Genomic DNA, 24,369 nt, shown 5'->3' with positions numbered 1-24,369 from the left:
GTATAATTTCAAGGCTTGAAAACGATGAAAGCCGAAGTTTTATATAAATAGAATCTCAAATATAAGTTATTCATTTTTTAAGAAAAACTATAAATCATGGTATTAAAACTCCCAGAACTACCACTACAAATCTCTGCTTAAGGAGGCCTTCCTTCGTACCTAACAAACCCAGGTTATTTTGTATTCTGTAGATAATATTTTTCGGTGAGTCTACGATGTCATCTAACTTGATATGATATAATATGACAGCTTTCTTGATATTTTCGTGAATGATTATATTTTTAAACTCTGAGTCTGACATTCCTAAATGACCAATTATATGGCTTTTCCAACTTTGAAGTCCCTTTTTGCAAAATCCTTGAGGAGGCCATCGGCCTCTTGAGCACTCTAGGTGCTCTAGGTCTTTTGTGTGCAACATATTAGTAATAGTGTTTGCCATACAAACATTGTGGTATGTTTTTTGCCAATTTGTTTTTATATAAGCATTCGTAAAGACCAGTTCTATGCTCGAACCAGATGCATAAACAGAGAACTGCACTTCGAAAGGGAAAACTCTCGCTCTTGGCCCGAGTTCACCACACTCATCGCACGATCTTCCATCGGGCCATCCGGCGCTCCTGCGCTCGACCCCAAAGCTTTTCGCGGCGGGCGGAAAAGCGGAGGAAAAGCCCGAAACGCACGATCCCTAAAGCTCGGGCAAGGCCTCTTGAATGGCACCGAGTTTCCACCAAAATACTTTCAGTTGCGAGCGGACCTCTGCACGGAGTGGAACAAAATCTGAAAGGCAAAGAGTACAGTCCGCGGAAAACGTACAATTAATAGAAGCAAGAAGCAATATATATAATCTAATTTTTCTCATATATACCCTACATATATTTCGCCTGTATATGTATCAGTGTACCAAAAGTTGTTATACATAAAATAAATTGCGAAAGAAAGAAATACCATTATCAACTAAAAATAGTGACCGATTCTCAAAGGAATACAAATTTTAATAACGAAAAAATACCAAAACGACGAGAACGAATTAATTATAAAGTATAACCATAAAAAAGAGCAGACACCCCATACCCGCACGCATGTTCGAGCTAAGGGCCTAGAGCACCATCGACGCACCGAACCGAAGATAGAACCGTAACCGATTGTGAGTGGGGCATCGGATCGAAGGATGACTTTCACTCGCCTCAAGACTCTTTCGCTGCTCGTGTGCGCTCTGCTGGCACTGAGTTTTCCCGGATATGTGAACGGCGCCACCAACAGCAACAGCAAGAAGGGCTCGCAGCCAGCGGCGCCCGTTGAACCGGAGGCCGTCATCGAGGAGGTCAATGCCAAGCAGCTGGAGAAGCTCCTGGCCGACAAGGACTACGTGGCCGTCTTCTGGTGTAAGTGGCGGTTCCATGGGCTCCCACGAGCCACGTCCGGGCATCACTCTTCTCTTTTACTGTTGGCCCGCCGGACTCGAAATAGTAACAGCAGCCGAGGCAGAAGCCATATTATATAAATTTTCGCTAGTGAAAATTCTAAAAATTCACATACAAATGAAAATATGTGAAAAATTCGTTGCTCGAAATGTCCGAGATTTTCATTCGGTTAATTTTTTATTTTTCTTTTTTTTCTTTATTTCCTCCCCATGTTGCCAGTAGTAGTCTGGGCTGCCTTCCCCCTTTCTATATATTTTTCTCGGTTGTGCGCTATCTTTGCGATCTGTTTATGAGTAGAGAAATCTCCCTGGGCTGTGAGAAATTGCCATCGTCTTCGCCTCAGAGACCGAGGCAGTTTTCGTGTTCTATGTTTTTTATCTTTTTTGGCGCAAACTTTTGGCACACACATGACCTCTCCTCGAAAAACAGCAGAGTATCACTTCCCTCCAGTTGGCAACGGATTTCCTGCCCTTTGAAATGATTCTCTGATCTATTTTCGGCTCGGAAAAGACGGTGTCCCATTGTTTCCCCTATTGGAAAAGAAAGCCCCATAAACAAATTGCTAATGTTTATATATAAAATATGTTTAATCACTTTAAAAATAGATCTGGCCTTAATGCATTGTCCCCCAATGTCAAAGTTAATAAACAAGAAAGTGATCTTCGGATTGTAATATTCTCCTCTGTATATGCATACACATCTTATTTTACGTACACATTTTGACGATGTGTTTCATTAGCATTGGCGGCAATTCCAAAAATAATTGTTGACAATGAAAACATTTTTGAGTCCAAATACGTCAAGCCCAATGCCCCTGACAAACAAAACCGAGAATATTCATGGAACATCTACGCAAGTGGAGGATCACTGAATCAAATCAGAGATGGCTAGAAATGAATTCCATTGGGGAGCTATATGTGTTTATTGTGGCAAGAAAACGCTATTTATGTTATTGCTAGGCGTTGCGAAAACCCACGAATCAGCCAGAACAGAACTTCCTGAATCGATGGGTCCATCGGGCCAGTCTGTTCCATGTTTTCGATCGCCCATTAGAAGCCGTAAATACGGAAATTCGGAGATCAGGCAGGAAATTCGACTCACCTGCGATTACTATTCGAGCAGTGAAAGATCTTCCTATATGGGAGTCCAAACAATCGAAATGGATGTTTACTCGGCGATGTTTTAATGATTGCAATCCTCCGCAGTCTGCCGTTTGACCAACCCGAACATTTAGGAGGACGTGCTCTCTGTCTGCTGCAATTCATTTCCCTAATAGTGGCCGCACGAATTTTATGAATTAATTTAGAAACTTTAGCATATTTGTTGGCAGTTGCTGGCGCATTAATAGCACCGCATTGGCCCGGCGCTGCTGTCATTTCATTCATTCATTCAGCCTTATTCTGCAAGCGACGATGATGCATCCTGGGGCATCTACTATAGCAATGAATAATCTCTGCGGCACTTGGTTCCACTTCTGCCTGGGCTTTCAGTTTTCCCAATTCAGTTTTCACAATCCGAAACAGTTGCCGACTGTCAATTGATGTGGGGATCTCTATTCTGCGCTTTCAGATGCGCGTAGCTGCGTGACCTGCGATAAGGTTTTGGCGGAACTCGAGAAAATCGACGATGACACCGACTCCTTCGGTGTGGACTTTGTGAAAATCAACGACAAACGACTAGCCAAACAGTATGGCATCAAGAACTTCCCCGCCCTCACCTACTTCAGGTGAGTTTCCCATCAAAGGAGTTCGGCGACCCGAGACCTAATCGATCCATGACACAGGGAGAAGGAGCCCATCATCTACGATGGCGACCTCATGGACGAGGAGGGCGTGCTCGACTTCCTCACCTCGCTGGAGGCCATGGATCTGCCCGACCGCATCGAGGAGGTCAACTCGAAGATTCTGCAGAAGATCATCGAGGACACCGACTTCGTAGCCGTTCTGTTCTGTAAGTCCGACTGACTTGATCCTAGCACTTACTCCTTCAAACGTTTACCACTCCGAGCACTCTTGCTGTCGGAGATTCGAATTGATGATGTTCTATTTCAAAGCAGTTGCAGTTTTTAGCGAACGCAAACAGTTTAGCTCTCTTGTGACTAAAAAACATACAGCTAGGTATAGACTACAATCATATCTGCCTATACTGTGTATTCTCTAAATCGATTTCTTATGCGTATGTCTGTACCTCTCTATGTCAATACGTATACTACTAGTGACTAACCAAAGCTAAATGGCGGCCTTCTTAACGCTCAATATTACTATCTATTACTCTATGAATATATCTCTTCCGGCGGTATTTCGCGACCTCTCTGAGCCAATTTACACATGGACAATTGATCAATGCAATATATATATTTTATCAAACGACTACAGGTCCAGATCATGAAACATGCCCGCCCAGGGTTATGGGTAAGTTGATCGTGAAAAAGTACTGGGACCCTTCCACCCTCTAATAATTATCTATTTTGAAACTTCGTTTCCCCAACAATAATTTATTGACAATGTTCCACCTTAATTCCACCGTAATTTTCCCGATTCCAGTAATCCGAAACAACATTCTTTCGCAATGCCCATGATCCGAAATGTAAATATGTACTTCATAATTGGCTATATAACCCAAATAACCGAACAATCCCGAGTGTTGGGGCTTGCTAACATGGAATGATTTGAGGGGAACAACAAGTTTAGGAAAATTACGCACAGCAGGACGGAGATTATGTGATTCAAGATGGTTCAAGATTTGGTTCCGCGCAAGATGATTTCACCGGGAGATCTCTAATCTCTTCGGAGGCCAACTAGTCGGCCAAAGGCTACGTCGATGCCCTGGGTAAAGGACAGATTCTCAAATAGACCCAATCACCACCATAGTAATTCTTAGTAATTTTTGTTTGAAAAACAAGATCTCTCATTTTCGCGTTCGCTATCGACGAAGGCAGACACACATATTACGTATACGTATAATAATAAACATTACAACAACAGAGGCGCTGCAGATGAATGTCTGGGCTCGGCGCCAGATTATGTTTTTGTCGCCACGGCAGCTCCTCGAACCCCCGAATCACCATACCATCCCTAACCGGCGGACCATCGAAAGGGATATTTAAATAGTAAACTTGGCTAGGGATAGGTAGCAGGGGAATCTGGAAGATTAACCTGATAAAGTGATGGCTGGCCTTGGCTGAATTTTGGAGGAAAGGCAATTTACCTATTGAAAAACATGAATCCAATACTTGCAGAAAATGATGGTATATACGACCACACACACGTTGGTGTCTTGGCCAACAACAAAGTATTTGTTGCCGTCCATCTCTTTCCGACACAGCCACCTACAATTTTAGGGTTATAAATAGAAAACTCAAGCAGTTGGTCGGCCAACAAAATGATTTTTCGCTGCTCTTGCTGCTGCTGTTATTTTTGCTTAATTCTGAAACAACTAACTATAGAGTGGGCATGTGGACTGGCGCGATCCGTGTGTGCGAAGGGGAACACATAAATATATCCGTAGTATCCGCTCCGCCGCACTATCTATAGGTATTTTTATCAAGCGCAGACAGCGTACGAAAAACAAAAAGGTTTTCCCAATGCATTGTTGCGAACAGCATGTAGGTGAGACAAGACAAGAAATTGTGGCCCATTGTATTGCGGCAGGGACCCCTTTCTCCCCCCTCGCCTTTGGTAATGCACCACGCCCCTGTCCAACCCCCTGCAATTGAGTTTCCATCCATCAGGGGCTGCAGGGGCTGCAGACAGACAGCACTTTTAATTGCTTTTGCATACAGCAATACATCAGCATGGCGGACGCGAGCCGGCAGTGCGTGGTTATGGCCAGATCTTTAGTTGTCGCAGCCAAATGCTGATTTACATAATATACAAATACCCACATACACGGCTGCTCGGCTCTTCCCCGACTGACTTGCACTATTTTTAGTTAAGTGCAGCGTTTGCCCATGTCTGCGGCAGGGCCAAAAATTGGTCAAGCTGTCAGTGGGAAAGTCGGAGCCTCATAAACATGTTTCATTTTTCTGGCTGTCTGCATAGAGTGCAGTAAATTATGAAATGATTTTCCCCGAGCGAATGTGTGCACTGGCCTTGTCACCTTGGCGACACCTACTCACCCACTCACCCACTCAACCGGTGGCGAAGAAGGAATCGCGTTGAATGGCAGAATGATTTTCTGCTCTGGGGACCGTCTTCTGAAATTGTGCAGTTTTGGGAACCTCCGCCGACCAACTGCATTTGGCCAAAAGCAGGCTGCTGTATCATAAACATGTGGCCAGTGAGCCGTCAAAAGGGAACCACAAGTTCACCAACAGGCCCACAGAAATAATTATTACGTATACGCAGCGTCGGGCAGAAAGGCGAAAGCTCCTCTCACATTTACGAATGTGGCAGGCAAAGCGAAATGAGATAGGGGAATAGGTGGAAAGAGAGAGAGAGAGAGAGGAGAGAGCTTTTCAAGAACCGATTCCTCTTGCTCTTAGCCCCATTCGGATGAGTTTCCTCTGCCAAGACAAGTCAAGCATGTTGCAACAGGTTGGGATGCTGTAAACAAATTGCCATCTGTAAATAAACGAACCGCCTGGGAATGATTGGGTAATGGAACTCCATGGGCCCTGCATGCACTCACTCCTGTCTGAGACCTGAAATAACCCCACAGCTTACGACCGCACGACATGTAACCCGTGAATGTTCTAAAACTCCGGTACCCAATGTTTGATACTCCCCTCCTCCTTCCGAGACGTTTGCCCCTCCTCTTAGACGCCCCTAATTATCTAATGTTTGCCTGATTCTATGAAACCGACCGCCAGACAAACAGCAGTGCCGCAAGTGCGCCAAGGCCTTGCAGGAGCTGGAGAATATCGACGACGAGGCGGATCAGCTGGGCATCGGGTTCGTGAAGATTCACGATGAGGCCCTGGCCGACGAGTACAATCTGGGCAATCTGCCCGCCCTGGTCTACTACCGCCACCAGACTCCGATCATATACGAAGGTACCTCCATTCCGCACCCACCCATAATAACTCGAAACCTCCACGACTCCACCACTCAAATCAGAATCAGAATCAGAATCAAAATCAAACTCAGAGAAACCAACACACATCCCATGCTGAACTTGAACCCGGTATCCCACTCGTGTCGCTAATATCGAAACTGTGTCTCCAGGTGAACTTCAGCGGGAGGAGGACGTCTTGGAATGGTTGGTGCAGAATAAGTCGACGGGCGATGAAGATGATGTCATTGAGGACGTCACTTCGAAGACTCTGTCGACGCTGATCAGCAATATCGACAACCTGGTTGTGCTATTTTGTATGTAGTTGAGATTCGATGGTTTTGGCGACTCATGACCGACCGCTATTAATCTGCAGATGATCATGGAAATGACGACTCGATGACCGTGTTGGAGGAGCTAGAGCAAATCGACGACGACTGCGACAAGCATGGCATTCAGTTTGTGAAAATCGACGATGCCAAGGCGGCAGCCGATTACGGAATCGATTCGGTACGATTGCGATCCCCAGACCCTAGATGATGCGAATCATAAATATTGTTCGATCTGCAGATTCCGGCCATTGTTTACTTTGAAAAAGAAATTCCAAATGTGTACGACGGCGATCTCATGGACGAGGAGCAGATTCTTAAATGGTTGTTGGGGCAGTTGGAACGGGATGAGATCGAGGACGTCACGGACGAAATGCTCGACACAATGATCAAAGAGGGACGCGTCATTGCCGTGCTGTTCTGTAAATATTGAATCCCCATACCCCCGCATAGGGCCAAACGTTTGCTCACCAGCTGTTTTCCAGACGACAACAACGACAAGAAGTCCCAGAAAGTGCTCGAAGAGCTCGAGAACATTGACGACGAGTGCGACGCATTGGGCATTACTTTCGTGAAGATCGACAATCCCGAGGAGGCCGTTGAATATGGCATCAATAAAGTTCCTAAACTGATATACTTTGAAAAAGGCATTCCAACTATTTATGAGGGCAATCTGGAGGACGAGGAGAAGCTCCTGAAGTGGCTAACAGACCAAACGAGTTCCGACCAAATCGAGGACATCACCGACGAAATGTTGGATTTGATCATTGAGAAAATGCCCCACGTAGCTGTCCTCTTCTGTAAGTGATTTCAGGCCCCGCACTCCGCGACCTTGTGCCGGGACCCTTGCGCACTCGACTCGTAATCTCTGTTGATATTGTACAGTTGCCTCGGTGTTGTACTTCTGGGGTGTCTGCAATCGTAGTGTTAACCCACGGTCGAGAGCTCGACGTGCTTTCCAGTAATAACACTCAAAGCGCTTCTTAAACTCATTAATCCAACCCTAACCCAAGATCAAGTAGACCTCCTCTTTTCGTAAAGGTGACGATTGGTAGACCATTCAAAATATGTAGATTGTAGGTTTCAAGTTACAAGTTGAGCGAAACAGCAGTTTGTTGATCTTTTTACCTCCTAGCCTTCAAAACGTAAGATACAGTGATTAACTAACAACCTGAAATCATCTCCACAGACGACAAAGACCAAAAGAAATCACAGAAAATCCTCGCAGAATTGGAAAACATTGACGATGAGTGCGATCAGAATGATATTGCCTTTGTCAAGATCGATGATGACAAGGAGGCCAAAGAATGGGGTATCGATGAGATACCATCGATTGTACTCTTTGAACGTGGAATTCCACACATCTACGAGGGTGATCTGATGAAAGAGGACGAGCTGCTTGGCTGGTTGGTGCACCAGAAGCGCTATTCCGAAATTCCCGAGGTCACCGACGAGATGAAGGACAAGCTGGTCGAGAACACCGAGCACTTGGCGGTTATCTTCTGTAAGTAACCTTCTCATCTATAGTCCGAACAGTTCTTGACCATATTTCCCCACAGACGACAAGGACGATAAGCAGGATATGCGCATCCTGAACGAACTGGAGAACATCGACGATGAGCTAGAGAAGGAGGGAATTGTCATCGTACGTATCGATAATGCCGCCGAAGCCAAGGAATATGGTCTCGATCACTTGCCCGCCCTCATCTACTTCGAGAACAAGATCCCGGCCCTCTACGAGGGCGATCTGATGAACGAGGATGAGGTTCTGGAGTGGCTGCTGGTGCAGAAGAAGACGGCTACCATCGAGGAGGTTACCGATGAGATCCTGGTCAACCTGATCAACGAGCACGAATACGTCGTTGTCTTCTTCACCGGTCCCTGCGAACCCGGCGAGACCTGCGACCACACTCTCAACGCCCTGGAAAGCATCGACGACGAGTTGGACGAGGCCGGCATCATTTTCGTTACCACCGAGGATACCGGAGTCGCCAAGAAGTACAATGTCAAGACCTATCCACGCCTGGTGTTCTTCAGGAACCGTGATCCATTGCACTTTACCGGGGACTTGGACGACGAAGATGAGGTGTTGGCCTGGATTACCGACGACGAAACCCTCGAAATTCCCGGAAAAATCGAGGAGGTCAATGTGAAGATGTTGGATAAAATCTTGGCTGAAAACGACCACGTCGTCGTGTTCTTCTGTAAGAGAACTAAAAGTAATGATATATTTCTATATTAACACTATATTTCGAATTTGCAGATGCAGAGGGCGACAAGAAGGCCCAGAAGATCCTTAACGAGCTGGAGAACATCGATGACGAGTGCGAGGAAAAAGACATTGACTTTGTAAAGACATCCGACGATGATATTGATAAGGAATACGATCTGCCCGGTCTGCCGGCACTTGCATTTTATAGACATAAGTTTAGAACAATTTACACCGGTAAGTATACAAAAATATACAAAGTATTTTGTTATAAAGTGTTTTACTTGGATTATAACTTTTTACAGGTGACCTGATGAAGGAAGAGGAAATTCTTGAGTGGGTTATTGACTTGCACGAGTCTACAGCTGATGTCATTGAATCTGTCGATCGTAAGACCCTGCAAGTCTTGATCAACGATGTGGAGCACTTGGCTGTGTTCTTCTGTAAGTAAATTCTTGGATAAGCTTGATGGGATCTTTAGCTTATGTTTACTAAACGTGATACAGATGACGATGAATGCGAATCGTGCTCTGATATCTTGGACGAACTGGAAAACATCGACGATGACACCGACAAGCACGGAATACAATTCGTCAAATCGAATGACGTTAAGTTGGCCCATGAAATTGGCATTTTCGCATTCCCAGCTTTGGTCTACTACGAGACCGGCGTCCCGATTATGTATGATGGTAAGACATCTGTCAATTGACAATTGGAGCACCTTCAACTAACTATCGTCTCTTTCTCAGGTAATCTCAAAAACGAAAACCGTGTGCTGCAGTGGTTAGTCAATCAAAAGAGTAAGCTTCCCTTTTTCCAATGTGTTATCTGCTTTATAACTCACGCTCATAAGCCAAACTTTCGCTACAAAGTCAGTTGAGACAAAAAGATTTTGAAGAATTGATAAACCCAATATCATTTACCCGTTTCTTGTCCATAATGAAAGAACAAAACGTAATGATACTTTCTTATATAGGAAAAGATGACGACGCAAGTGATGAGAAAATTGTTAAATTGCGCTATCCCAAAGAAAACGATGAGGATAAAAGAGAAAGATTAAAGCGTCTGCAGAATTCTATTCGAACTGAAAGATTGCGACAAAAGAAACTACTCGTAGAAAATGGGGATGGTGATGAGGATGAGGAGGATGAAACTGGGGAGAAGGTTAGCGATAAGGACGACGAGGATGACGAAGACGGTGGTAATGGGGACGACGAGGACGAGGATGACGAAGAAGATAATAATGGGGATGATGACGACGAGGATGACGAAGACGATAATAATGGGGACGATGAGGACGAAGACGATGAAGAAGATAATAATGGGGACGACGAAGACGATGATGATAATAATGGGGACAACGAGGACGAAGATGATAATAATGGGAACGACGAGGACGAAGACGACGATGATGACGAAGAAAATAATGAGGACGATGAAGAAGACGAAGATGATAATGGAGACGACGAGGACGAAGATGACGAAGAAGATAAAGACGGAGACGATAAGGACGAAGATGACGAAGAAGATAATAATGATGACGATGAGGTCGAAGATGATAATAATGGTGACGATGAGGACGAAGATGACAATAATGGTGACGATGAGGACGAAGATGACAATAATGGTGACGATGAGGACGAGGAAGATAATAATAATGGGGACGATGAGGATGATGAAGACGATAATAATGGGGACGACGACGACGAAGAAGATAATGAGGACGACGATGAAGATGAAGATAATAACGGGGACGACGATGACGAAGAAGATAAAAATGGGGACGACGACGATGAGGATGAGGATGACGAGGAAGATACTGACGGAGACGACAAGGACCTAGATGGGGGTGACGATGATGATGAGAAGGACGACGATGAAGAAGAAGACATTAAAAGTAAGCCGAAATATAGGCACACGGCCAAAGGTCGAACGATACATCGTCTAGCTGACCTTTGCTCGGGTCGGCTTATAGATGAAATAGGTAATACCTGAATGTGAGTTGCCATTGACGCACTAACTGAAGTTGTTCACTGTCTTGTCCAACCCAACTGAAATTCCGATCCCACTTTCCCCACCTGAGTATTCTTCCCAGTACACTCTAGCAATGCCCCCAAAACACCCTGTATACCTCGACTACAATTAATTTCATTGTCTATCTACAGACTTGGGGAAGAGGAATTCAGATAGAAATGCATTTAAACAAGGTAACCACTCCACACTCACTTGATTTGTATCTCCGCCTAGCTTCTGTGCTAAAGCAACTATCATGTGAGGGACAAACGCAACTGGGAACCCAGTCCAGCCAAATTAACTATCCACACTCGTCTATGTTCGATCCTCTTGAATGTCTAATCCCACACCCGCAGCTTTATCCAGTTGTTAAGTCAGATGTGTTTGGTATCTGAAAAGACATATTCAAGGAATTATTAAATCATACATAGCTGACACAATGTTTGAAATTATTTAAGCGAAGAAATTTTAATTTTTTTTGTCTTAAAAAACGTAACTATTTCTGTAATGATACAAAAATGTGTTAATACCTATTTTGTTTGATTTATAATTTAATTTCTCATAATACTTTAAGTAATCGTTATGTTTGTTTAATATATACTATTTTATGACGATCCTGGTGTTCCATGGAAAGTATTTAAGCTTATAAACAAAAATAATCGATCAAGTGAAACACAGTGAGTTCACTCAGTCGAAAACGAAATGTACAACGTGGGCTTAACTCGATATTTAATATGATTATTACGAATTAGAATCAAAATCCGAACCTTGTACAGACAGCATCAAAAGCATTTTGTCAGTTAGTAGTTTGGAAATATAATTACGAATTATATTTAAACAATTTCAAATCTCTTCCACTCATAAAGCACGCTTTTTACTCTAGAACAAAGAATCTATCAAGTCTGAAAACAATGAAAATCAAATCGAAAATCGTACTAACTGCTGTTTTTCTCTCTCTGTGGTAATATCGGAGGTGTTTAAGAAAAGTGTTGAGAGCCAGTTAACGACTTATATAGTTCTTAGTTCTAGCCTACAATGATGCACTTTTGTTAAAACCTTTTTTTCGAAATAACTTATCGTAACGAACCTTCTGTTGTTAGTGGACCAAAATAAAAAACAAAATTCTATTTAAATTAAACAATCTGACAAAATGTTTTTGTTTGTTTGCTTACACAGATGACGAATGTTTCTATGTTGGATTGGGTCACGATGGCCATTCAGCTAAGCGCGGCAACAATTTCGTGCCCAACGATTACAAACCATTCCAATGCTGTCCAACCAAATTGGAGAAGTCAACGAAAGTTCCTAAGATGACGGCCCAGCGGATCGGACACAGCGAGGGCGACCAGGGCAAGCGTCCCATTGGCGGCGGCAACTTCCAGTTCGCCGGTTCGGCCACCAAGTCCTCCTCCAAGCCGGTGGCGTCCAAGAAGCAGACCAAGACCCCCGCCCCCAAGGACTCCGAGGAGGATGACGACGAGGAGAAGCCCCTGGTGAAGGTGTCGTACGCCAACAAGCGATCCGGAGGAAGCAACAAGCCGCAGGCTGGCAAGAGGGTGGTGGCCAAGGACAACAACGACGAGGAGTCCCAGGAGGTGGAGAAGGCGGCTAAGCAGAAGTCGAAGAAGTCCGGCAAGCTGAATGTGAAAACCGGTACGTAGTCCGAGGACCCGCTGGACGCCACAACACCATAGTCACTAGAAACAAGTCGAGAAACTCATTGTCCTTTTTTTAACGTCCTGATCATTTGCTATAGTTGTGCCCATTGTAACTCAGACACACATTCAGACACCCACGCACAATTTGGTCGTTACCTTATTTGTTTATTTCTCTTCTCTTTTCTCTCTCTTGTGTCTTGCAGGCATTAATTTTTTCCAAAATCGACTAAAAAATTTGTATGATATCATTTTTCAGGATATCTCTCTGTGGGAGTAAGGCAACAAGTTTAACTGAGTGTGAAAAAGAAACACTGACAGTTAGATAGTGATTGTATGAGATTGAATTATATGCCATACTAAGTAGCACGTATACGCACTGTTGTCAACCGATAGAACCAATATCAAACCACACCAAAACCAAACCAATACCAAAACCAACTCGAACCTGTATAGCCACCAAAAGAACCTTCAATGACAGGTTTCTATAACTAAATGTACATCATCTATGTGTGACTGCAAAAGACAACAACTATGACAAGAACCAACTGAATAACTGAATTCGTATGGCTGTGTGTCCGCTAAAAGGAGGTCCCTCCTCACTAACCCCGAATCCTCTGACACACCACTATATCAGATACCCACTAATCCTCGGTGTCAGATCATATCATAGTCCAATAATCGTTGTTCCACGTGAGAAGAAGATCCACAGGTAGCAGAATCACACAAGAACCAAGATAACTAAAGATTAATCAAGAAAAAGCCTACTAACTTAAACTTTGTTGATATTTTCGCTTAAACTATTTTCAAGATCTACTATATAACTTAACTAAACCAATCATATGTTGCATTTTGTCAACGGATTTCAACAAACTTTGTTCAAACTATAAGCAATTACTTCAACAAGCAACTATCAAACTTCTGAGAACTTTCACTTGTATATTTAGTCAGCAAACTTTGTTATTAACAATTCGATCGGCCATTGTCTTTTGTCAATAACAAACGCCTAAACTTTTTTGATACTACTTCTTTTTGTCACAATATACAATTTACATTTATGTAGTTAGTCTAATTTAAACAAGAGCCAAGCAAAGCTAAACAAAACGAAGCGAACAGCCGGATAAAATATTTTTTGAAGCAATTTACACCAGACAGTGCCCAACTGTTAACTATTTTAACTGAAACGTGTAATGACGAGAACTTTAAGTGGTTCTCCTAGTACCAGCAATGGGAGCCATAGCTTTTTTATCAGATATGTTGCAGCATATAAACTATTTACGGAGGCGGAAATCCAATGTTTCTCGCCGAACAATGGCCTCGCATCAAATGTAGCTCGCCATTTTGTTTCATTTGTTTTCTTCTGAGAGCGATTTCTGTACCGCTCGCCGTTGTTTTTGTTATCGGTATTTGAGAAATGCCGAATTATGAATCTTTATCATTATGTTTTCCTAAGCTAAATCTATCACTCTAAACGCAATTGTAACTAAATCCAACATATATGTAAACAATTTTGTTGAACAGCAGCTGTTAAGTGAAGCTTAAAACCAAGCGAATGTATTTTTGTAAAACTAATTTTCGCCAACGAAAATTGTCAGATTGTAAGAATCAAACGCAAATCAAACTGAAAGCACTTTTGTAAACATAATCTTTGAGAGAAACTGTAAGAATATTCAATAAAAACCATCCAACTCAACGATATTAGGATCTCTTATTTGAAAACACACAATTGTTGAGACTCAGCATTGCTTTGTCTTGAATAATTTCAAACACAGTCGTAAAAAAAGTATAAAATGTATTTAAAAAACCTTGAATATGTATGTTATGTCAAAAGCAACTCTACCCCTGCAAAGAAATGTGTTATCTTGAGTCATAGGCAGCCAAATGTGGCCATTAATTATGACCTGGTGGGGATTTGGCCGGTTGCCCATTTCGAATTTCACTCGGGCGGGGGTGCAAATAAACAAAGCGATCATTAATCTGTATACACATTCAAGAATAAAGCTGACGATTGATTGACAAACTGCAGCCAACAGGTATGTTCCGCCAAATGGATAAGACCACCGAGCTATTTTTCGAATAAAAGCATGATCTCTAACGACCGCTTCACCTCCCACACTTAGGTAACATTGCCAGCAATCAGGACGTCTTCAACTGGATCCTCGAACAGAAGGCCGACCAAAGCATTCAGCTAATTAACCGTGATCAACTCTTCGAGTATATAGGCACCAAAGACTTTTTAGCGGTTGTTTTTTGTAAGTATATCATGCGGACCAGTGTCTTAGGTAAAAGCTAAGGAAACTAGGAGTATACTTTTGTTAAAGCGCGCCCACTAAAAACTGTAACTGCCCAAAAAAACGAAAACAAACACAAGCAAAATTATAATTTCTTAGGATAAGACTTAAGGACACATAACTATTATAACATATCTCATCTGGAACATCCCTTGTGTTTGCAGACAAGGAAGACGATCCCGACTCGCCACGAGTGCTGAGGCACATCGAACTAATCGACGATGAGGCTGCCGAATATGGCATTTATATAGTGAAGATGCACGACAAACTGATGGCCAAGAAGTACGGCTACAGGAATCCCCCGGGTCTGACCTACTTCCGGAAGGGCAAGTACATCAACTACGATGGCGACATCGACGACGAGGAGGAGGTACTCGACTGGCTGACCAGCCCGGCCAACATGGAGATGACCGACCACATCGAGCAGGTCAACCGCAAGATGTTCGAGAAGATCCGCAAGAACTCCGACTATGTGGCTGTGATCTTCTGTAAGTCCTGAGCGATTCCACTGATTCGGATCATATCGAACCCCTAATCCAACCCCAGATAGCGACGAGTGCAAGCAGTGTCCTCGCGTCCTGGCCGAGGTGGAGCACATAGACGACGAGGCGGACAAGGCGGGCATCGACTTCGTCAAGATCGACGACAAGCAGATGGCCAAGGAGTACGGAGTGTTTGCCCTGCCCGCCATTGTCTTCTTCAAGCCCACATCCAAGGAGCCAGTCATATACGCCGGTAGGACCTTTCTCTTCAGTCCTAGTACAGATCATAGAACCCCTTCCCCTTCCAGGTGATCTTTACGAAGAAGAACAGATCCTTACTTGGCTGATCACGCAAAAGGATCCAAGTGGAGATGTTATCGAAGATCTCGAAGGCGAAAGACTCGTTCACCTGATCGAGGAGTCTGGCTCCATAGCCGTGTACTTTTGTAAGTTTGCGGCCGGGAGCAGCCACTGATTTAACTGATGAATACTCAATATCTCTGAGGAACCAGGTTTATTCGTTGCTGCAATCGGTTTGGTGATATCAATGCCAGCACAAAGTACACTGTCCAAATTTATTGTCGCCTCGTCTGATTGAAAATCTAATATTCTGTTGCATTCCTTCCAAGTACTTGTGTAGCATTGATAGTCACGCTTTTGCGCAAACAGTTTGCAGCAAACTCTGTGTTATTGTAGTTAACCAATTAGATCGATCTAGTCTAAGCCTCTTATCAGCGCTCTCTGTGTATCTAACCAAACAAGACTTTATTTATATTTCTATCTGCGACCGTGCTCTCTGAAATCCGAAATCTCAAACCGAATCACACAAAATCGAAACCCCAAACGTAGGGAACAAGACCAAGTGCGATATTTGCAATTCGAAGGCGGCGCGCAAGGCGCGTCTGAAAAAGGAGCGTGATCAGCACCAGCAGGAGGGCGGAGCAGCCAGCGCCGCTGCCGCCTTCGGCAGCGAGGCAGATCCCTCCGAGGCGGCCGCTGGCGGGGCGGAGGACTCGCCGGCTGCAGGTGCCGAGGGGGAGTCGGCGCCGCCGACCTCGGCAGCTGCTCCACCGGACGCATCGAGCGGCAAGCAAGAGGATGGTAGCCCACCTTTCTGTATAGAACTCGTGCAACTGGAATGAGTCCAAGAATGTTTAACCACATAACCCAGCACAGCCAGACACCTTATACACCACACACACCTCCACCTTGTACAGCGAATGTGTAAACCCAAAGAACTTAGAATCTCCCCCGAAACTCGCACTATCTCTCTGTTGCTCTGACTCTATATTTATATCTCTGTCAACCCCGAAACCTTCTATGTATTCTCTACGTTAGACGTTCTCTCTGTTCTCCCAGATCCCTGATTAGTTTCTTTCTTTTATATTCTGTTTGTGTACTAGCCTGATCCTTTGATTTGTACCTTATTCATAATTGCTGGTTCCATTTAAGATTGTCTTTGAAAACATGATCAATTTATTTTGGAATATGCATTTGTGGAACCAGGAATGATGACCTGTACTATAGTTGTTTGCTATATCATCCCCCTTCAACTTCTGCTGTGCTTCAGTTCACATACGTGTAGTGCTTGCTGTAGTACCCTGTATTGTCCTTGCTCCCGTATAGTGCTTGTGAATAATTAGATTCCCCAAACCCACTTTGACAACCAGATGCGGATGGCTGTGAGCAGTGCACCAAGGTGCTGGAGGAGCTGGAAAACATCGATGACGACTGCGACAAGCACGGCATTACCTTCGTGAAGACCAGAGACTTCTCCGTGGCTGATGGATACGGTGTGCATGAGTATCCCGCCTTAGTCTACTTCGAGGGAGGAATACCCAATGTCTTTGAGGGTAAAGAAGTCCTTCCATTTCACCCAGTGACTTTGCCCTATCGAGATCATTTCTTCCAGGTGAACTTAGCGAGGAGGAGGAGGTGCTGCAGTGGCTAATCACACAGAAAACCGAAGATCGCATCGAACTCATCACCCGGCAAATGCTCGAGACCATGGTGGAGGAGACCCAGTACCTAGCCGTGTACTTCTGTGAGTAGCTCTTACCGATCGATCGGTCCACTGTTGCCCATCATTTCTCATGATCTCACACATTCTGAATTGTTGTATCCCCGCCCCAATCTGCATCGAACATATGCCACAAAAACTTATCCCTGACTTAAACCGAAACCGAAACCTGAACCGTCCTCAGTGCCGCCAGAGCGCAATGGGAAGCAACCCGCTTTCTGCCGCAGTTTCTGCTCCCCCCATAGTCTTGTAGAAAGCAACCTGACCACCACCAAATCCACAAAACACTCATCCAGCCAATTCGTACAAAACTACATCTCACGTAAAAGAAAACGTATCGAAAAACAAGGTATTCCTTCCGTATTCCACGTGCACCAAATAAAAAACCAATCGAAAGCTCCGACTGCGCATGTTCGATGGAGCCCTAACCACGTCTAACCCTCCGTAGGAGCTCTGCTCCTCGTCCAGAATTGATTCTAGACTGCACTAAACCAGGCTTCCATCGTATTACGACCAAACTAAATTTAATTTTACAGGCCATCTATAAAGCAATAAAAGTAGTGGTAATAAAGTACTTGGGTTCGGAAAAAGATCAATGTAATATCGTTGCTTCTGGAATTCACTGGAATTTAGTTTGGACGGGAATACCTTTTTGTTACGGCGTTTTCTTTGCCTCTCACACTATAGCTAACCGATTCTTAAGCTTGGCACTAAATTTTAAGTATTTATACCTATTGGATAACTGACTGGCTTTTCTACATTGGCAGACAAAATCAACTGCAACATTTGCGATCAGATCTTAGAGGGACTGGAGCTGATCGACGACGAATGCGATGTGTTCGGAATTCACATGGTCAAGATACAAGACCCACAGCTGGCCAAGCGCTATTCGATCAAGACCTTCCCGGCTTTGGTCTATTTCAGGTAGACGTCTTGCTCGTATATAGAACTAAGCTTTTTAGTTAAAGGTATTGTTATGTAGGAATGGAAATCCCTTGCTGTTTGAGGGCGACCTCCAAAACGAGCAGTCCGTGCTGGAGTGGCTCATCGATGATGACAACCGTGAGTTGGCCGACGAAATCGAGGAGGTCAACGAGCGCATGCTGGACCGTCTAATGGCCGAGTCCACCCTGTTGGTGGTCTTCTTCTGTGAGTACTGCACTTAAGGCGAATAAAGGAACGGCCCTAAAGACTTTACCCCCATTCAGATGACGACGACTGTGCCGAGTGCGAGGAGATTTTGGAAGAGCTGGAGGAGATCGATGGCGAAGCCGATATGTTTGGCATTGATTTCGTAAAGATTGCTAGTATTCAGGCAGCCAAGAAATACGAAATTGTCAATATACCTTCCCTGGTATACTTCCGGTAAGCTCCAAACTGAATCTTCGCAAATAGATATGAGAAATGAGAATAATATTAAATAATTTAGAAAACAAGTGCCAGTCCTATATGACGGAGATTTGCACCAACACGATAAGGTGATTACTTGGCTGACTTCACAAGATGTATTCGAAATCAAAAACGAAATCGAGGAAGTTAACCGCAAAATGCTTGACAAACTACTGGAAGAGAACGAGTTCTTGGCAGTGTTCTTCTGTAAGTATAAGGAACGTGTTCCTTTGAAATCTACTCTATGACCACATCCATTCCTTTTAGATGAACACAATCAGCCGGACAGCACTGCAGCTCTGGAGAAACTCGAAAACATTGACAGCGAGACTGATAACCTGGATATAACCTTTGTGAAGATGGCCGACTCTCGTTATGCCAAGAAATGGGGCGTCACCAAGCTGCCAGCAATGGTCTACTTCCGCCGACGCTTCCCCAGCATCTACAGGGGTAAGTTCAGGGTCCTAGGCACAAAAAAGAGGAGCCATCATAACCAGGATCCCAAAATCATTCAAGGTGATCTGCTTTCCGAGGACGAGGTGCTGGAGTGGCTGCGCAAGAACCGCTTCCGCCAGCCCGAGCTGAACATCTTCATGTACGCCCTGATCGCCCTGGCGGTGGCCTTTGTGATCTACACGGCCTTCCTGCTGCAGTGCTTCAAGCCGGCGCCCCCTCCTCCTGTGCAGCACCCCAAGCAGTCGTGAATGGGCTGGGCCAGCGAAGCGACAATTGGAATTGGAAGCAAGTACTGAATCATGTTGAATGGCTGTCAACTGCAATGGAGGGTTTTTTGGAGAGGAGACACACCAACAGAGAGCAAACCGAACTTGAAATGATTGTCCCAAATCGCAATAACATTAATCTGTCAACCAGTCGTCTAAATTAGACGTCTATAAAATCCCGTGCTCCATTGTTTCGAAGGAACTTCTGAGACAGCTTGATGACTTCAACAAACTCTGATACTTCCACAAAGATCAAAACTCATGTATAGCATATTCACATCAATATCAATTCATTTGTCTTCACACCCGTGTACATCATGCAAAACAAATTAAAGAAGAACACTCTCAAGTCATAGTAATTACTTTAAATTTAAATTTAAAAGCCATAATATTGTGAAATAAATGCCAATGATAATTTTTACAGTAAAACATTTCGGCCTATAATAATTAATAAAAAATTGGATGATGTGTTTACAATTATTTTAAACTGGTAATATGTTTTTCCCCTTTTTGAGCCCACTGGGGGCTGAAGTGTAAGAGGGAAGGCTATTCTAAAGTGAGAACTATCTATATACCTAACTTTTTTATCCAATTTTAGTTCGTTTTTGTCAAAAAACTTTGATATCGATAAAAAAAATATAGATCAAAAAGATGGTTTGTTTTATGATACAATTATAAAAAGATCAATTCTTCAGAGTCAAGTGACTTTAGGAATTTTCCTGACAGGACCTATAATTGTTATATGATGTAACTTATATCAACTTACATTGTAAAGCATTTAATGTTTTATTTATTCAATAAATTATGTTAGATATAAGTGATTTATTTCACCATTTCCTGCGCCTGCGGCCATTTCATAGATAGTACCCCCTCGAGTACTTAATCTGGCGCACAAGGTACATATGTTACTATTGACCATTTGTCAGGTTATCAGGCAAAACTGTCGTCTCACCTATGATAGCACATACATATGTATTTTCCTGGGTACACAAGGCTTTGGCTGGCGTTGGCAACTAATATTTGTTTTTGCCACCAGAAATTTCAGTGCGAAAACTTCCATTGACAGGGTAATGCAGCAAAGCAGACCCGTGATGTCATGCCGGGAACCTTGGGATTAAGGGCAAAAGTAGAAGCATTTGCTGAAAGGAAATGAAGATAATGTTTACAAAGATATCAAGCCGAAATTTTGCCTCGTACCTTTTGCCAATGAACTCGGCCACCTTAAGTCGAAGCCCCTGAGCTCTTAATATGAGTAAATATTTGCCAATTCGCTGATATCTTTAACTAGATATCAAGTCGAACTATAAAAACCGAGTGGATAGACATTGGGCCAGTTATTTTATTCGCAATGGCAGACGAACACCTAATAGTGGCCAAAATCGTGTCCATTGTGGTGCTGTTCCTGGTGACCCTGATCTTCTGCTTTATTCCCTACCTCCTGGATCGCTTCTACAAATGGACCCAACGACCTGAGAACAATGCACGCGAATTTATGGTGGTGCTGTGCCTGCTCAACTTCGGCGGTGGGGTGCTTATAGCCACCACCTTCATCCACATGCTGCCGGAGGTGGTGTTGGTGGTGAACGCTCTCCAGGATTGCCGCATGCTGGCGCCCACTCCGTTCGGCCTTCCAGAGGTCCTGCTCTGCACCGGCTTCTATTTGATGTACTGCATCGAAGAAATCATGCACTTCTTTGTGCGTCGCCGGCAGCAAAGGAAGCTAAAGGAGGTGGTCACAGTCAAGGAGGCGGGCGAGGACTTCTCGGTGGAGGTGGTGGAACAATCCGAAGAAGCGCCCAAGGAGCCCAACTGGCTGCGTGGCCTGGGCATCATCGTGGCCCTGTCCCTGCACGAACTCTTCGGCGGCATGGCCATCGGCCTGGAGATGACTGTGAGCACGGTGTGGTTCATGACCGGCGCCATCTCGGTCCACAAGCTCGTCCTGGCCTTCTGCATCGGCATGGAGATCATGATGGCCCACACCCGGTGGCTGGTGGCCGTCATCTACCTCCTGGTCTTCTCCATAGTAACCCCCATTGGCGTGGGCATCGGGATCGCTGTCAGTGAATCCGCCGAGGCTAATCAGCCGAGCACGGTCTCAGGAATCCTTCAGGGCCTGGCCTGCGGCACACTGATCTACGTGGTGTTCTTCGAAATTGTGGCCAAAAACCATGCCGGCCTAAAAGTCTTCCTCTCTTCGGTGGTGGGATTCGTCCTGATGTTTGGCCTCCAGATAGCAAGTAAGTGCTTTCGCCTCTCTCAATGTTTGTGGGTCAATAACTCTTCTTTATTTTAGTTGGAGAAGCCAAAGGCAAGAGCCATTTCACGTGTCCTTAACGACCATTGGAATACTTATAGGCTTAGTAAATTTAAACTCGGAGGGATAGTTCCGATCATCGAAGTACGAAGTACCTCCCTGTATGTGCTTTACCTTGAACACCAATGTGTAAGGACAAGTATGGTTATTAAAAAAACAAAACTTAGAATACAGTGCCATAGATCAGTGTAAAATATTTATTTCGAACAAATAAATTAGGTATTAAAAAAAAACTGTTCTTTGTTTTCTGTTTACAGCCAGTTGTTTAAAACATTTGTACAGAAAATCTTTATTATAATGTGAAGTTTAGAAGTTACGATACTTCTTTGATATTAAGCCAAGCCTATTGTTAATGCCAAATAAAACAGAATGAGTGCTTTTAAGTACAACTTATCTGGTAAGCAAGGGCCTGTTCGGACTCCCTTATTTTGTTCTTATAGATCCGAACATGTACATTGTACACTTTTATATGGGGACATATTACGCTACTCCTGAATTCATCTCACTGGCATTTGATTTTTTTAATAAATAAATATTATTTAAATGGTTTAAATGCCATCGTATATGTTTGTTAATCTAACCTAGGGGATATTACTGACTGATAAAAATAAAAAACAGTCACTAAAGTATGTTGATCACAGCGTGACCCTTTGAATCAGGGTTATTTTGCAAGTTTTTAAGGTGGTAACAACCAACATTTTACAGTGTATTTCCTAAATCGAAAATAAGCCGTCTTAGGCTTTACTTCCGATCTGACCCAACAATACCAAACTCCCTTCAATCGTAAAATTCGCGAAGATCCCCTAACTACGGTGCGGTTATCGGTGAAAGCCACCTGTCCATGGGACAGCGAGTGAGATAACAGCACGGTGAGGCGACGGTGGCTTGTTGTCTGCCCGTGAATCCGCGTATCAATCAGCGATCAGATTTCAATCACTCCCGCTGATATATGACTGCCGATATAAAAGCATTGGTCTGCTCGTGAATTCCAGGCAGCTCAGTCGAAGCTCGGAGCTCGGGACGTCAAGATGAGCGGCGTGGGGAATGTGGCGAAGGACCAACACGCACTCCTGGTGGCCAAGATAGTGGCCATGGTGGTGCTCGTGGTGATCACCGTGCTTTGCGGCAGCCTGCCCTATGTCCTGGACAGATGCTTCCTGTGGACCAAGAAGAGTCCGGAGGAGACCCGCTCGTCGGCAGTGGTGCGATGCCTTCTCTTCTTCGGCGGCGGTGTGCTCATCTGCACCACCTTCCTGCACATGCTGCCCGAGGTGATCGAGGTGGTGGAAGCTCTTCAGAAGTGCGGGTTCCTCGCCCAGACGCCGTTCGCCCTGCCGGAGATGCTGCTCTGTACGGGGTTCTTTCTGATGTACGCCTTGGACGAGCTGATGACCAATGTGGTGCGTCACCACCAGCGGAAGCTTAGTCGGAAGGAGTCGGTGGCCAGTCTGGCTTTCGAAAGGGGTCGCAGCATCCGGCAGAGTATGCTGCTCAAGCCCCAGCAGAAAGAGGGTCCGGAAGTGAAGGAAATGGAGCCCCAGGCACCAAAGGATCACCATGGTCACTCGCACATGCCCGTGGGATCCGGCGAGGGATCCTCCGCCCGGGGCCTGGGCATCATCCTGGCCCTATCCCTGCACGAACTCTTCGAGGGCATGGCCATCGGACTGGAGGGCACTGTGAGCACAGTGTGGTTCATGTTCGGGGCGGTGGCCGCCCACAAACTCGTCCTGGCCTTCTGCGTTGGGATGGAGCTGCTGGTGGCCCGAACCCGCACCTCGCTGGCCATCTTGTACCTGGTGACCTTCTCCATTGTCACGCCCATCGGCATCGGCGTGGGCCTGGGCATCAGCCAGCAGGTGGCCGCCGGTCAGCCCAGTCTGCCCTCCGGGGTGCTCCAGGGCATCGCCTGCGGAACCCTGCTCTATGTGGTCTTCTTCGAGATCCTCACGGAGAGCCATGCCGGGTGGAGAGCCCTGGTGGCCGCCGTGGCGGGATTCGCCTTGATGTTTGGCCTGCAGATACTTTGTGAGTGATAGCCCGTAGACAATCTTCGGAAACGGTTATTAATGTATGTTTTCTCCTTTGCAGCTGACGAAGCTGAAGGCGATGACAGCCTCACTTGTTCCTAGAAATGGTTCCACCACTTCAGTATTATAAAGTGTTTCTCTTTAACCGTATTTATTTGTTTAGTACGAAATATACTGAGAAAGGAGATAACTAAAAATTTAGTTTGGATGTAACAAAAGCGTTGCTAGTGTAGTTTTTGGATTCTAAATCAATATTAGCAAGATTACCAAATTTAACAAAATATAATGACTTTTAATAATTTTAAGGCACTTCTTTCCCCATTGGTTGCTTGTAAATTTTCTTATGAAAAGATTTATTACACGCTTTTCCATAGTTAGAATACAATTTTAACCGACCATGGCTCTCAAACTGTAACGTCAAAGCTGGCGGCTAAATTCAAATTAACAGTGGAATCAAACTTTACATTTGCTGCGCTAACAGTAACATTAACACTAACAT

At 44.5% G+C, this 24,369-nt stretch overlaps 3 protein-coding genes across 19 annotated transcripts; all 3 read left to right on the top strand.

Annotated features, from left to right (window-relative positions):
- Nucleotides 1-730: 730 nt before the first annotated feature.
- Nucleotides 731-19,952, top strand: LOC108030081 (FK506-binding protein 5). Of its 17 annotated transcripts, XM_044092510.2 has the most exons (28): nucleotides 733-1,382; nucleotides 2,991-3,147; nucleotides 3,205-3,371; nucleotides 3,797-3,832; nucleotides 6,232-6,414; nucleotides 6,587-6,730; nucleotides 6,790-6,923; nucleotides 6,984-7,164; nucleotides 7,228-7,542; nucleotides 7,932-8,246; nucleotides 8,302-8,946; nucleotides 9,006-9,188; nucleotides 9,257-9,394; nucleotides 9,458-9,640; nucleotides 14,740-14,871; nucleotides 15,075-15,398; nucleotides 15,457-15,645; nucleotides 15,701-15,838; nucleotides 16,242-16,493; nucleotides 17,063-17,245; nucleotides 17,305-17,436; nucleotides 17,597-17,761; nucleotides 18,180-18,336; nucleotides 18,395-18,561; nucleotides 18,621-18,777; nucleotides 18,842-19,008; nucleotides 19,069-19,251; nucleotides 19,318-19,952. In XM_044092510.2, the coding sequence occupies exons 1-28, from the start codon at nucleotides 1,169-1,171 to the stop codon at nucleotides 19,503-19,505; spliced, it is 5,529 nt and encodes a 1,842-aa protein (XP_043948445.1). In that variant the 5' UTR covers nucleotides 733-1,168; the 3' UTR covers nucleotides 19,506-19,952. The 17 variants fall into 17 exon arrangements, with proteins under 17 accessions (XP_043948449.1, XP_043948445.1, XP_043948447.1 ...); XM_044092512.2 differs by lacking the exon at nucleotides 16,242-16,493; XM_017102714.3 differs by lacking the exon at nucleotides 17,597-17,761.
- Nucleotides 19,953-20,871: 919 nt separating this feature from the next.
- On the top strand, nucleotides 20,872-21,860 carry LOC108030009 (zinc transporter ZIP1). Its single transcript, XM_017102524.1, has 2 exons — nucleotides 20,872-21,763; nucleotides 21,820-21,860. Exons 1-2 carry the CDS (start codon nucleotides 20,872-20,874, stop codon nucleotides 21,858-21,860), a joined length of 933 nt encoding a protein of 310 aa, XP_016958013.1.
- Nucleotides 21,861-22,868: 1,008 nt separating this feature from the next.
- On the top strand, nucleotides 22,869-24,047 carry LOC108029997 (zinc transporter ZIP1). The gene is made up of 2 exons (XM_017102511.3): nucleotides 22,869-23,868; nucleotides 23,932-24,047. The coding sequence occupies exons 1-2, from the start codon at nucleotides 22,869-22,871 to the stop codon at nucleotides 23,970-23,972; spliced, it is 1,041 nt and encodes a 346-aa protein (XP_016958000.1). The 3' UTR covers nucleotides 23,973-24,047.
- Nucleotides 24,048-24,369: the final 322 nt, after the last annotated feature.

This window comes from Drosophila biarmipes, chromosome 2R (assembly GCF_025231255.1).
Source record: "Drosophila biarmipes strain raj3 chromosome 2R, RU_DBia_V1.1, whole genome shotgun sequence".
Lineage (NCBI taxonomy): Eukaryota > Metazoa > Arthropoda > Insecta > Diptera > Drosophilidae > Drosophila > Drosophila biarmipes.
The sequence above is the reverse complement of the archived record's forward strand: the minus strand, read 5'-3'. Positions and strand labels throughout refer to the sequence as shown.